At 35.2% G+C, this 15,893-nt stretch overlaps 2 protein-coding genes across 2 annotated transcripts in view; one reads left to right on the forward strand and one right to left on the reverse strand.

Annotated features, from left to right (window-relative positions):
• The window catches only part of CRLS1 (cardiolipin synthase), a 46,908-nt gene that overhangs the window by 1,339 nt on the left and 29,676 nt on the right, over positions 1–15,893 (forward strand). The window contains exons 5-6 of the mRNA XM_051217909.1: positions 4,249–4,340; positions 7,235–7,729. Of these exons, the coding sequence (XP_051064344.1) occupies positions 4,249–4,340; positions 7,235–7,343 (201 nt within the window). The 3' untranslated portion in view covers positions 7,344–7,729. The remainder of the gene's footprint in view (positions 1–4,248; positions 4,341–7,234; positions 7,730–15,893) is intronic.
• The window catches only part of MS3_00009531 (uncharacterized protein), a gene marked incomplete at its 3' end in the record, with an annotated part of 59,546 nt that continues 56,426 nt past the window's right edge, over positions 12,774–15,893 (reverse strand). The window contains exon 3 of the mRNA XM_035730440.2: positions 12,774–14,123. Coding sequence (XP_035589387.2) covers positions 12,774–14,123 — 1,350 coding nt within the window. The remainder of the gene's footprint in view (positions 14,124–15,893) is intronic.

Consider the following 15,893-nt stretch of genomic DNA (forward strand, 5'->3'; position numbering starts at 1 on the left):
CAACAATTTTAGTGTTGTAGAACTTGTCAGTTTATTAGCAAACGGTAGCCGTGCACAACTTAACTCATTGAATCTTAGTTGAATGAAGAAACTTACTTTTCTACTTAAATTTTGACTAAGACACCATGTTTTGACCTTTTGTTAAAAATCAGGCTTCTAATCACCTTTCTACACAAATGTTTGTTTTGTACAGCTATCCGTCTAGGTCTGTTTGCGTCTTACGGTTAGTCAGTCAGCTACGGCGTAGGACCAGGTACATATATGCATCGGTTCAACTTGCCACACCTCATTAACACAACAAGGTGAACACCAAAATCGTAGCAGTTACTTCATTGGTAGTAACATAAAAGAAATATAGCATATAAGGATATAATACAGGAAGAAAGAATTAGTTCGTAGAAAGAAAGGCATAAAGTAACTTTAGTCTCATAGTCAGTCAGTCAGTCAGCTACAACGTAGGACCAGGCACATATGTGCATCGGTCCAGGTTGCCATACCGCATCAGCACAACAAGATGAACACCGGATTCATAGCAGTGGTTAGGTCAAAGGTGGTAATATATACGAGAAAGATTGCATATAGAGATATAGTGCAAGAAGAAAGAATTGGTTCGTAGAAAGAAAGATATGAAGTGATTTTAATCTCTTAGTTTAAAGGAAGACAGGGAGTGTATACACCGACGTCATTGTGATCGATTCTGAGCCATGTCACCAAGAGTCTCCAACCATTGGTTACGATAGTCACGCGGACCCCAACCAAGTAGTCTGCATCTACCAACATGGCTCAGACTACAAGTTAGTGTCTTCAAGCACTGATGCCACGTTTTGGTTTGGCCGCCCCTAACTTTCTTCCAACCGACCCAAACACAGGTTAGCATTGCACGTCGTGGTAATCGGTGTTCAGGCATACGTAACACGTGGCCCAACCATCTCAGTCGATGAAGATTCATAACCTCATCAACTGATTTACCATCATTCCCTAATACCCTGCGTCTAACCTCACTATTACTTACCCGGTGATCCCAGCAGATGCCAGCAATATTTCTAAGGCATCTGTGGTCAAATACTAATAGCTTACGAGTGTCTTCTACTCTTAATGGCCATGTTTCGCTGCCGTAAAGTAAAACAGAAGGAACTGCCGCGCAGTATACCCGTCCGTTTATTGATAGACGGATATCTCGCCTTCGCCAAAGGTGACGCAAGTTGGCAAAAGCCAAGCGAGCTTTTCGAATCCGTTCTGAGATTCCGTCAGACACCAACCCATTAGGGCTGATCAGACTTCCAAGATAAGTGAAGTTGTCAATGCGTTCGATACTTCACTCCCTATCCTTAGTTCATGTGTTGACGCAGACCAGTCCTGAAGCAACAACTTGCATTTAGAGGAGAGAAGCGCATTCCAAACATTCTGGCATTGTTGCTTAGTGCTACCAAAAGACTCTGCATTTTGTCAGCGTCTTCACCAAACAGGACTATATCATCTGCGTATTCTAAGTCGATAAGTGGACCTCCTGGATGGAGATCAATACCCGAGAACTCAGTCGACGAGAAAGTTATTTCCATCAGTAGATCTATGATGAAGTTAAATAAAAATGGGGAAAGTGGACAGCCTTGACGGACACCACTTGAGGTTGCAAAAGTAGATGACAGTTCGCCATAAGCTCTGACTCGACTAGTAGTGTTCGAGTAAAGAGCCTTCACAAGGTTTATGTACTTCTGTGGTACGCCTTTCAATGACAGACACTGCCACAGAATCTCGTGGTCTACGGAGTCAAATGCTGCTTTTAAGTCGAGAAAGACCACCATTGTCGGACGCCGGTAAGTATGCCTGTGTTCTAGAATCTGACGAATGGTGAATATGTGGTCGATGCAGCCACGACCAGGTCTGAAGCCAGCTTGAGTCTCTCGTGTTTGCAGTTCACGAGTCTTAGTTAGGCGTCTGATAATTATCGAAGCTAGTATTTTAGATATTATATTAGTTAAACTAATCCCTCTGTGGTTGTCACAGGATGATTTTGACCCTTTCTTATATATTGGGACGATAAGTGATTGTGACCAGTTAGATGGGATAACGTCTAACTCCCAGATCTTAGTTAAAATATTAGTCAACCTAGTCGCTAAAATTGGACCACCATCCTTAAAGACCTCTGGAGTCAATCCATCTGGACCAGCTGCCCTTCCTCGTTTCAGATTAACTATAGCCTTTCGAACTTCAGCAAGAGTTGGGGGACCTACTTCAATGTTCCATTCACACTGTCTGGGAATGGAGGGTAGTTGTAGAGTAGCTGAAGGCCAGTTGGACTGTTCTCTGAAATGTTCCGCCCGTCGTTCTAAACGTCTGGACTGGGAGCAGATGAGAGTATCGTCTTTTTCCGATATAATCTCACTTACACTTGACTTATTAATTCCAGTTTCTTTTATTAGTCTGTAAAGCTGTCTTGTGTTCCCTATAGTCGCCGCCTTTTCCATCTCTTTTGCTTTCGTTGCCCATCACTGCTCACGGTCGTTTCCTAGACTTTTTCTTAACCTAGATCTGATTTGTTGTCGCTCTTCATCATGTTCGGAACCTGATGGGATAAGTTTGCGAGAATCCATCAGTGTGATAGACTTTGAAGAAATCCATTGGTTCTTTGTAACCCTGTGGTTTAAATCACCGATAGATGTCACTACTGTTTCCACAGATGTTTGTATGGCTTTCCAAGCAACAACTGGGTCAACCTCGTTTTCAAAACTACCTAGTCGTGACCTCAGTTGTTCCTGGAACCTACTTTTGGTTTCCTCGCTATTCAGTTCGGTTCTAATGGGTCTTTTTACTGTGGCTTTTTGCGTCCAGTGAGGCGCAAGCAGATGCGTGCCCGTATTAGGGCGTGGTCGGAGTCCAAGCAGGTACTCCAGAATGAGCGACAATCTTCTACCGACCCTCTCCAACGATGACTGATGGCAATATAGTCTATTTGAACCCATCGTTGGTTTGGTGTAGGGGGTCGCCATGTTAGACGATGTCTCTCCTTATGCTTAAAATTTGTGTTTGCTAAAAATAAGCGATTGTCTGAGCACAGTTGCAGCAGACGGTCACCATTATCTGTTCGCTGTGCCGGAATGCTAAAATATCCACCTAAATGCCTTTCTGTTTGGTTTAAGCTACCTATCTGAGCATTAAAGCCACCCCCTATGAGTACTATGTCTGAGCGTTTAGCTTTCTGAAGAAGTTCAGAAAGCTTTCTGTAAAATTCATCTTTCACATCATCTGAGCTGCAGTCAGTGGGAGCGTAGGCAGAAACGACGAAAAGGCAACGACGTGTATCCCTATCCTTCCGAGTTCTTACGGAGCCGTTTAACCGAACAGCACATAGACGACTGTTGACGGGGATCCACTCTAGCAGTGCTTGTTCCGCCCTCATGCTTAGTGCTATGCCTACACCTGCCAGGAAGGTTAATTATGAATACAGTGGTCTCGAGTGCTGTTAGAGGTATGAGGGCGGTTATCACTTCCCGGTTGCCCACACCGAGGAAGGGTTCTTCTGGAGGTACCTGAAAAGGAAATTGGATTAGAGGTGGTCTCAGTGACCTGAGAGCGTGACCGCAGTGCCCAAGGGACAACTGCTTGAGGCCGGTCGCGCACGGCCTTTTCGTGGGAGGTTTTTGACGTGTTAGCTCCGTTCTTCAAAGGGCCTTACCGCCGGAGACGGAAATCCGTGAGGTAAGGTGAGGTGTGCATTTTTAGGGTCGACCTTTTCTAACCCCACCCCTCCTTGTGGGAAGGCAGCATCGCTGTCATGCTGGTTGTCTGAAGGAAACACCTTACTGCTGTCACACCTCTGTACAGTCAGCAGTACGACTTCGCCTTCGGACCTTGGGTTTGTTGCTTTTAGTCTTACCGCTCTTCAACCGACCTGTCTGACATGGTAGGACTTTGAGGAACGGTTGTTCCAGCCAGTATAGCTCGGTTGCTTCATCACGATAGGCAAGCCCGACCACCATGTCAAGGTAGCAACAACGGTCGGGTTTAGTCTCATAGGATGACAAAGGGTGTATATACCTACTCCATTGTGATCAATTCTGAGTCATGTCACCTAGTGTCCAGCCACTGGTTCTCCACAAAATAATGAAACTCTTTCCTGGGTAAAAACCTCTGTCTTGCTTAAATTCTTGTCTGTTCTGGAGTTTTATTAAACGATTGGTCATTCGTTTTCTCAGTCTTTTAATTGTCTAATTATTATTATTTCCAATAATTCTTACATTGACTTTATAGCTGAATACTCTTTGTCAATTATCGAGTATCATACTTAGCATGACATATCCTTTGTATGGACTCCCTAACTACGAATACCTAAAGGTTGTATGGTGAGTTAAAATGTTTGCAAAATTTAAATATTTCCATTTTGTGATTTATGAAGGCCTATTTAATTTGATAATCAGTAAGCCATTCATAAGTAGTGTAAAACCTGACACATATGTGTATTAGTTCACCACAAACCGACGTCTGTAAAATTTAAAAGTGAGAGTACTAAACAGTCGCCTTTTCTGGTTCAATACTCCTTAGCGTTGTGTACTCACGGTCTCATAATACGACGTTCAAGGTCTCGTAAAAATAACACTTGACTACTATGTTCGAATTCGGTGATATACATTGCAATACGTTTTAACAGTCATCAAATGTCATAGATGGGCGTTACCTTATTCTGTACTCGATTAGATCCACAGATCACGACCTGCCATTAGAACTTCTGGGAAAGCAGATCACCATTTAGCACTGCGATTTAATGAAATTTCATAAATACAAGTTTGGAGATAAATTTTGACACAAGCTAACAAGTTATTTCTTTGCTGTTTTTTGAAATACATGGTCTAATCATTTTTATATATGTTTTGACTAGTTTATTGATTAATTTGACACTAATTGGCAACAGTTAAACGTGTGACAAACCAAAGATCTAGGAAAACATTTTCCAAACTTATTCTGTCAATATATTTTTAATGAAGCAGGTGCGATAAATAAAATAAGGTAGAGTCAAGGACAATACAAATGGAACGCATAGGATATTTGATATTTGAGAAAATATGTATATATCGTGGATTGTTTTACCAACTATAAATTAAAAGATTCGAAGTACCAGTAGATTAATTATGAAATTTCTTTAATAATAATTTTTTTCTGGAGCCGTATCTTTTTTTATCTCTCAAATTGAGCTCTACAATTCTATTTTGTCTACCAAAAATTGTTTTAATACATAGTTTTCTAATGAAGTGTAAATATGCCTCTCAAAAAATCTTTATTTGTGATTTTATCCTAATCTCTCACATGGTATTCTTGTGCAAAGTCACTTCAAACAGCCACTGTTACTAGCAGTGGGTATTTCACCAAAATCGGTAGTGTATAAACCATTATAAGATAAAAGGTGTTGCTAGTAGAAAGAAATACAGCTACCATGGTCGGTAGTTCTAAGAGCGTTAATAATCATGTGCCTCTTAATGTTACTGCATCAACTTATAAAAAAACCTATTTTTAACAACAAAAAAAAAACAATTAAAATCAAAATGCTTAACAAACGTAAGTTTAGATAAATTGACCTCTGAAGAGTTTCATATAAAAAGTAGATGCAACCAGTACACTACATATTTCTTATTTGATATCTCTGGTTTATAAATAACCGGCGAATCTTGGTTTGATAATCGTATTCCGGTAACAAATATAACTCTGTCCCACAAATTTACTATTTCTCTTGCAATCATATTTTCTGTCGAATCTTGCTACTGCCAATTTATTTGCCACTACGCCTGTTACACTGATATTCCTTTCGGTAATTCCATTTATTTTGCTTATGCGGCGTAGCAACTTGAAATGATTAACATTTGTGATATATGTAAGTCCCTGAGCGATATCACTGTCTTACTTCACAAATTAAAATTCCGATTACTATTTTTCTATCTCACATATATTATTCCATCGATAACCTAGAATCTTAGACTTGATTAGTTGTACGTTGTAACTGGCAAAAGTAACATTCACCTATCGTAACATACACTCTTATTCATCTGCCTATCTGCAAGACTTGCTGTATCCCCAGCCTTGGACCTGAATAGAAGCCAGCACTTAAGCTTCTATTATTACTATATTTCGATTGCTCAATCCAGCTAGCCAACATCTCAGACACTCATTAGGATATATATATGCAATATCAGTTTTCACAACACATCTAATAGTGACTGTGGATTAACTGTGTATTTAATCTATGTATTTTATCCACAAAAATATTTAAACCATCAACAGTACTTGCTCACAGTTGTCTAAACCATTTATTTTTGTAGTCCAACAGTGTCATTAAATATAAATGCCCACTTCACAATTATGAATTTAAATGTGATTACAAACGATTTCTTCATTTTTTTAAACTAGATTTACTGAATACTAACACTCAGTGTTTAGTTAGGTTAAATATACACCTTGTTCTATACTGTGTGCGTTCTCACTGGTATACTGGCGACGTATTGGCAATCAATGATTGGACGTACTTAGTGTCGTTCTCCTTTAGCTTAACCTTCTGTAACTGTTTTCCTAACCAATGCGGTTATGTAATGGTCATTATTTTTAACCATTGCTCGTTATATTGATTAATAGGGTCTTGGAGACAAGCAAGATGTCCCTTTATTAACGATTTAATATTTATTTATAATTGCCTAACTTTAGAAGTCTGCGCATTATATATTGAACTATCTTTTCATTGACCAAGTCAGTATTACATTCGGTCGAATTAAAATACTATTCAAATTTTATGATGGGCATATTTAATTTATGGTTAAATCAAACGAAATATACCGGAAGTAAAACAATCGTCATTAATGGCATTGGATTGTTGTTGTACTATATTGCGAATTGATTGAAGTGAAAATTATACCGTCGAACCTCATGGCTCTAACCGTCAAGTGTCTGCTGCGAGACCTATGGCTCCTAGGTTAGATCCCTGGTGAAGTTGTAGTTGTGTACTACTGAGGAGTTTTATACTAGGACTAGACACCTGTCTAGTATTCCCTGACTTTCAGTCATATCCCAACTGAGATTAACCTGTGACTAATACAATCTACAAGTCAAACCAATCTCCATAAAACTCATTCAATTAAATTAAACCGCTGAAAAGATATCACATTATTTAGTATAGACAATCTATTATATTACTCATTTTATGTATAATACCATCATTGTTTTTCTTTCAAAATTTATAAATCATTTTTCCTACTAGGCTTCTTTCAGCTGGAACTACAATTGGATCTGGTTTAGGATATTTAAAAAGTTTACCAGAATGGCGGAGACGGATGGCTGAAATCTCCACAAAAAACATAGATAGATAAACTATTTTATTTTGTACACGGTTTTTTAATCAACAATTTATATCAAATTGTATCTCCTTCAACGAAATGGTTGTCTTCATTGTCAACAGTTTACATATATATAACATGTTATGAAAACTAACCGTTTGATTGAATAAAATCCAGAGAAATAAACTATTATAAAGAAAATAAATGAAAATATCCCATATACAACTTGAAAACAATTATCATCTATTAACTAATCATAATTTACTCTATTAAAGTTTAATGCATAAATCTTAATATAAACCTAAAGAATGATTTCATGTTATTTAAAAGTCAGGTCGTCATCTCTGTTCACTTTCAACTGAATGATTCAAAGTGAATACACACTTACTATAAAGTCCTGAATTCTATTTCTGTCATAGGTAAGCACTGTTAAGCAATCCTCATATACTAGTGCGAATCAGCTGTCCAATGTTCTTTAGATTTTACTGCGAATCATTTAATTTAGTGGCCTCTTTGGATAAAACAAGTATATACATGAAGTTGAATTAACAGGTCAACAAAAAATGTAAATTATATCAAATTTACAGATAAGTACATTGTAGCAAGAGTCTGTAGCTGTCTCATTAGGTGACAAATAATAATCACTAGTTTATTTTTTAACAACAAATGAGTAGAAGTAACTATTCTATTTAGAAAAAAACAACATACCAACGTCACAGAAACTTTATTTTTAAAGTATGCAGGTCATCAAACTTATCCTCTTTCAAAATAATGGTCTCATTTTTGCTAAATGCGTTTTCATTATCCACATTAAGTCAAACTGACTAAAGGTGGTGAAGACTCAAGTACAGTTGGTTGGCTATTCTATTATCTATTGGTAACAACATCTATTGCACACTTTAACGGGTATTTATTGGAGAAAGCAAAACGGAAATTTTATGCAATGGGACCAAACTGTAGTTACTAGAATAATTCTAGAATGACAGTTGTCTTTGCTGCGTAGGTTCGGCAGTGTGGAAGTGAGAATTTTATTGAACTATTGCTATCATTTGATCTAGTGATACACTACTGTGAAAATCTAATCTAAGATTCTTTCAAGGATGCCTAATAAAAAACAGTCACAAGCTTGTATTTCTTTGCACTCATCTTTGTGAGGACCTATGCGTTCGTCAATGACGTTGAAATTAAGTCAACTGGATTATTATAGAGTAAATCGCAGTGCAATCAAATAAAAGTAGATTTTATAAAAGGAAGTCCTTTGGCCTCCGTTATTCCGTCTGAAATAATCTAATTCAGACTGTAATTGAACAATTACTTTTCGAAGAGGAAGAATAGCTTGTTGTTGATATTATCTTCAAAATATGAATCCCTACTTTTAACAACTAGTATCTTCCATTGTAATTTGTTGAATGGAAGCCGGTACGACTAATTATTCAATCTAAGTAACTAATCTTTTAGTCATTTATTCTAGTGAGAAAATCAGAGAGACTTAACTAACTTTGTTATACTTCTATCTTACTATTTCCCAATAGCTAATTGTTGAGTCATATCTCTACAGTTTATTCAGTTCACATTTGCTTATCCTATTCAGCATATAGCATTTTCAGCAGCTTATTTGGTTTTGATACATTTGGCTAATCAGAAATCGTCCAAATGATAGGTTCATATGGTTGGCCAAGAAATAGCTTTCATTTGTAATGAACAAATCATACACCATTGGTGGCCTTAGTCTGTCCTGTCGAATAGTTGTTTATTGGACTCGTGAATAATAAGACCACTTATCAGTATCAACTATCAAATACTACACATCATGACAGGTTGCCTTCATTTCTATGTCGAGCATAAAAATATTGGAAGAACTAAGTTCTCATGTTCAGAATATTAATAATGGGCTTATATGGTTCACTGTTAATTAGACATTGGACATTTCTCATCCTATAGATTAAAAACTCCTTAAAATATTATGATCAAGACTTTTTAGCTGACTATCTTTAAGCAAACAAAAAAGATGGACTTTGAAGAAATATCGACGACATTTTTCAGGAAAACTCCGTGCAACTACAGGCGAAAATACACCAAGTTTCCGTCTTTTTCACCAATCTGGGGAAATGTTTCAGAGTTGATATATCAACCTTCGCTTGAATTAACATCGAGTAATCTTATTTTCCCACAGATTAGGAGCGATCAGTATTCTTTCCCCTTAAATTTTGCCAGTGGGGAAAAACCTAAAATTAACATAGTTCTTTCGTTTATTTCCTTTTTTAAACTTGGGTCCTGGTGTTTTGCAGTACAAAAAGTTCACCATTGGTTCTAATCGAATATGTTAAGAATACCTGTGAACAAGAGGTTACCGTCAGTCTTTTTACGTATAACCTACTGAAGTGTAGTTATGGATTTGTCTAATGCGTAGAGTACAAGATTAATTTCTGACAGGAGGATGGTTGGTAATTTGTTATAACGAATTGTGTGATGATAAATGAGTTTGGTTTTAGTTTTAAGGCAGTTGCTACTCACTACCAAACTAAGTGAATTTTGCATGCTTTGTAGTGGCACGGAATATAAGTCCATAAATGGGTGATTGAAGATGGTATAGACCAATAGTTTACAACTGCAAACGGTTTTTATGAGTCTAAATATCTGTGACAGGAGACATTGTTCATTTCTTTCAAAATTTATACAGTAAATTCATTCTATATGAACTGTAATGAAAAACTTCAGATAAATGAGTCGAGAAAATCTGACCTGTTTCAATTTAGTTTTGATCTGACGTGTACATCAATTAAGGAGTCACTTTAAGTTGAGACATACCGAATGAACTTTAATTCAACTGTTTCATATACTAATATGTAACTGACGGTTATAGTATATTATGCTACGTTATCACTGAACTGAAGTTAACATGAGGGACGTATTCAACTTCAGTACTTACTACAAGTCCTTAAAGTAATCGGTTCATCTCCAACAGTTGGGACGAGTGTTGAAGAATAAAACTAAATAAGTATACACATTTTTATCACTTTACAATCATTGTCTGATGTACACTAACTTGTTATTGTGAAGAATTATGTGATTAGTTTGCTATATGTGTCTACATATTCGAAATATTTCATTCTTTGTAAATAGCTCATTTATTATTCTATTTCTCTGACAAACAACTTTATCAGTTTGTTTAACCAGAACAGAAAAAGCCAGCCAACTTAGTTTCTACAATTCCTCGTCCTTTTCTTTTTGTTACAACTTTAAGCAGTTCCCCAGTTTTAAGAGTGTATATTCCCGTTTAACCTCGACTAGTTCACTTTTCTTTTTTTTTTAAACGCTTATATTCAGTACAGTAACTTTAGTTTCCATTGTTATATCTATTTACTTATTAGTTTACTCTGTCCCTTCCAATATGAAGCATATTCATCCACAAATAACACTACTAACAACTATGATAACTAAACTAAATGGGAGTTATTTCACAATTATTGCTTATCGATCATTGCTGACAGTTGTAAAGGTGACATTCATTATATTCTGTTGAAAGTAACGAACCTTGAAATTACATAGGATTCTTTGAATAAATGTCAAAGAAATATTTGTGACAACTAATTTACTGCAGTATTTTTGGATATCATTTAACAAGTCTATACAGATTAACTATTGTTTTATTCGATGTCATCGTCGTTAAACAAGTTGACATCCGGAACTAATATCACACAATTGTCTGTTAAAATTATATCGTTAACGCCTAAATTAGCTCGTGAACATTTCCGTTCAAAAGTAACCAAGAATACAATCCTCTTGTTAGCCAAATGGCATCTAATGAGAAAATAGTTTGCTATACTTTTCAATAAATGGACTATGAAATTATAACAAACAACTCAGGGGAAGTACTACACTGAGATAGTTTATTAGCATAAAGTACATGTGGAATTATACAGTTTCAAGATAGTTTACATCGTTTTAGCTAAACAACTATTGTATAGGATTCCTTAAAAATGCCTACCCACTACCCTTCTTACCAGGAATCAAAATGAGGAATTTTGTAATGACTGCGTAGCTTTCAAGACATTAAGTTGCTACTAAAAATTCACATTTCCAACTTCAGTCAATTCACGGTATTGTGGATACATTATTTCCATTAGCTATCAGTACAGCAACATTTATTCAAAGCGGAGATGTATTGTATCCGAATGAGATTAAATTGTGGGTAACTTCTGGGGACTATTCGTGGACAGTAATAATATATTTTTTAGTGTATACCTACTAAGTAACTGGATTGTATATATTTATATTACTTTTATTATAAGCTTTCATTTGACCTGTTGGCTACTATTAAACGATTTGCTATTTTTAAGTTATTCCCAATCTACTAGTTACAGTCTCTCACACTCGCAGCGACTTTTGACTTGATCTTTTATAATTGTTATTTTTCTGTTTTATGGTATTATGCGGTCTTATTTGTTTGTATATAAACTGCGTACGTCTGAAATTTACGACTCACACAGCGAATGCTGATATTTGTCGTCTGGACTGAAGCGACTAGGTTAGGCGTGAAGCTACAACACAGAGGACCAATAAGGACCCAAAATTGACTCAAGAGTGGCTATGCTGATTAACGCGTCACTGGTTTATCGTAGGGACAGTGTCATAGAAGTTAGTATTGTAATTGGCAATTTTGTCATGTGATATTTGACGGGCCATAAGACATAACAAGATGAATAGTGGTTAGTGACGAAATTCATGACGCGTTTTTCCTTCTTATTTGAGAATCGTCAAGTGAATGTGTCTGGATCTCAGAAATGAAGTTCACTCTGGGACCAGATCCAGTATCTTTCGCTTCTGACGCCACCATATTATTCACTGAGTCAAGGTAGCCACCGGTTTGTGCAATGGGATAGCTTTTAGTCCACATGTATTGATTAGTTGAATCTCCCCATTCATATTTAGGGTTGAAAAAATGGCAATACAGAGGCAATCTGTACAGATTCCACACACAACAGAGAAGAGACTGGTCAATTGCAGTCCCAAACAACGTTGGTAATATTCATATAACCAATAAATATCACTTTTTTTCTAAAATTAAGAACTATATGATGATAATTTAGTCAGTAACTTCTAATAATAAAACAGAACAAAAGATGTGGAATATGCATCTGATTTACACAAGGTAATAATTGTTGGAATGTTCATCTTTTTTTTAATGATAATTACATGAATATGCAATAATGTGAATCTTATTATTTATATATATATATTCTTACTACTAGTAGTGATATAAGTAGTGTTATTCAAAAAGGACTAGACAAATCATTATTTGTGTACATGTGATTTATAGCAATTTATATAATGAATTGTTGTATACAGATATGATAATACTAGTATTTTGATTAAAGTCAATTATTGAAGAGGAAATGATTTAATGATGATGATGATGAAGAGAAGGAGTGAGATGTAGAAGTAGAGGAATACAAAAGTGAATTAATATGATGATGCATTATGTGATTCATTGTTATTATCATCATTAGTGCTTATCAATTTACTATTCACATGATTATACACATATGAATCATTTAAAACTCTAACTGAATTCGATTCATCATTATGAGTTAAATTAAGGAAACTTGAAACATTGCTCATTTGTTTTATGAATTGAGGATTTAAAGTTGAATTCATTATTAAATTCAATGTAGTATTAGTAGTGGTAAAAAAAGAAGAATATGTTTCAATATCAGTTACATTGGTAACTGTTGTAGCCACTGTTAATGTTGTTGTTGTTGTTGCTGCTGGAGATGATGGCGGTGATCCTGTTGTACTTGATGCATTAGGTACAGTTTGAGTTTCAGTTGCAGAACGTATTATATAAGCAAATATTAAACCTAATATAGTCAATATAGCACCCATTGTAACAATACGAGCTAAACGATGATTTTCAATAAGATTTGAATAAGCTTCATCTTCATCATCTGAATTTGTACAACATGTACAACATAAAAGATCAACTAGAATAGATCGATCCACTGTAGTGGTTGTTGGTGACATTGTATTATTATTATTATTATTACTAGTTAAAATAGTATTTGGATTATTAGATTTATTATAATGAACATTTGATAATGTACCGATTGAACCACTAGTTCTATGTTGATTTGGATTACCACCAATTATTGTATTAAAAATACTACGTTCCATTAAACGTTGACTTGAAACACTACTTCGTATACCGATTGTATTATTATTATTATTATTATCAAGATTTAAGTCATTATGTTGTTGTATAAAACTTGATCGAGATGACTTTTTATGAATGTCTGCATCAGAATTAAAAAGAGCATTATCATAATTAGTATTATTATTATCATTAGTATTAGTATTATGTTTAGAAATCATCTGTTTTAATCGTTTCCCAGATGATGATATTCTTCTTGTATTTAAATGAAAATTAGATGAATAATGTTCATTAGAATAATTAATTGATGTTTCTTGTGTAAATCCTAAATTATTACTAATTTGTGAAAAGATCATTGCAAGTGATTTACGTGGATTAGTTAGAATTGATGAATGACGACGTTTTTCAATAGAGATTTGTCTTGGAAATGGTTGCCAATATTGTTGTTGTTGATTTACTTGAAAAATAGTTTCTTCATCATTTATTATATTTGATGATTGTGATAAATTAGAATTAGAATATTGTTCATTTATTGATGGAAATTTCATTGTTATCTTATCATTGTTGATATTACAATTTGTATTCATTGTTTCTTCATATTTGTTTGAAGTGTTTTCATGAATGTCATAGTTCTTGTTTTCTATTCGATCATATTTAGCATCCTAATAATGTTGAAAAAAGTAAACAAATATACTCAAGTATAAAGAAAGTTGATTGTTTAAAGACTTTGATGGAGTTTTGTTCTTTGAACTGGATGGTTTTGTCATGGAGCTTTGATCGTTCTTCTGAACGACATCATCATGATCATAAAGTTTGTGCTCTATCCAAATCATCCACTTGAGCTATAAATCTTCACCACTTACAACAAATCTAAATGGTTTACGCATAACCGATTAACTTCTGAATTATTTTCATTATCAATGAATAATATCAGTTTAAGAAGTGCTGAATACTCGAAACTACAGAACTTCTACGCTTAGTCGTGATTTAGAATCTAAGGTGATATGTTTGATCTTATGAGGGTTTGTATTATCTTGTTCATACTAAGAATTAAATTTGATAACACTGTTATTCTAATCTATAATTGTTTGATTTGAATCTCAGTTCGAATAATCAATATAAATCAAATTATATTCAACTGGTAAATTAATGAGGCGTCCTTCCTAGAATTGCACTACTGCTCATTATTCAAAGTATATTTGATCTTATTTGAAAACATTTTGATTACAACATAACTTCTTATTAAGCAATGATGGATAGTGGTTAGCAGTGGAGTCCAGTTTGACGCGCGTCTCGTCCTATTTGGGATTCGTCAGCTGGGTGTACCCGCACCCCAAGGTTGGTGTTCATTCTGGCACTCGAACCCAGTACCATTCGCTTCACTTGCTTGTGCAATGGAGTGAACTTAAATTCACTTGGTATTGTTTGGCTTGTATCTTCCCATTGAGGTTTAAGGCTGCAATTGATCAGTCCTGTATTCCACTACTAGCCACTATCCATCATTGCTTACAAAGTTTGTGAATTAAGGCGATATCAAGGCATACGTACAGTAAGCACATATGCCAATAACAGACTGATCAATTGCAGTCTTAAACCTCAATGGGAAGATACATACCAAACAATACCAAGTGAATATCTTATTCTTTGTCAAATTTAAATCTATAAACCTTTGACTGTATAATGAAGAAAGCATTTCAACATTTATAAGGTCTATTTGTCAAATTAACCATTTTATCTTAAACAACTCGTAGCAATGTTGTTTCACTTATTACTTATAAGCCAGCGTTATTTTAATACAGAATACTTCATTTTCATCAACAATATGAGTTATTATTTCAGTGTAGAATGGTTTCGACTCTCTATGTATTAACAATATATAAAGTAGATTACATTGTTTTTAAGATTATCAACAGTCTAGTTTTCAAAATACTAAGCTTCATGGAGGGAAAACTTGATAAGTAAAGTATATTTTTGATTTAGATCATGAACTGATCGATATTAAACCACCTTTGGAAACCTGGAAGCACTGGAAGGCCGTTTCGCCCTATTGTGGGACTCCCCAGCAGTGCCCATCCACGATCCCACCCGCGGGATTCGAACCCAGGGCCTACGGCCTCGAGCGCGAACGCTTAACGTACTGGACCACTGAGCCGGCATCCAATGTTGATAGTGTATTGAATTTAGCTCATAAAATAGTCTATGTACTTGTTGGTTTTGTTCCCTTTACTTGTAATGCTGCAAATGTTTATCCAAAATAATGTCTATGGTATATATGAGTTACTTTTGTTGAATATTCCATAAATTATATTCTGAATATCTTGTCTTTCTATGAGCAAGGTTATAAATGATGTACAAATGCTGTATTTCACAAGCCCTATCATGTATCTCCTTTTTTTATTTCACTTACTCACTTGTAATTGATATGTCTCTCA

Source organism: Schistosoma haematobium, chromosome 7, assembly GCF_000699445.3.
Source record: "Schistosoma haematobium chromosome 7, whole genome shotgun sequence".
NCBI classification, from domain to species: domain Eukaryota; kingdom Metazoa; phylum Platyhelminthes; class Trematoda; order Strigeidida; family Schistosomatidae; genus Schistosoma; species Schistosoma haematobium.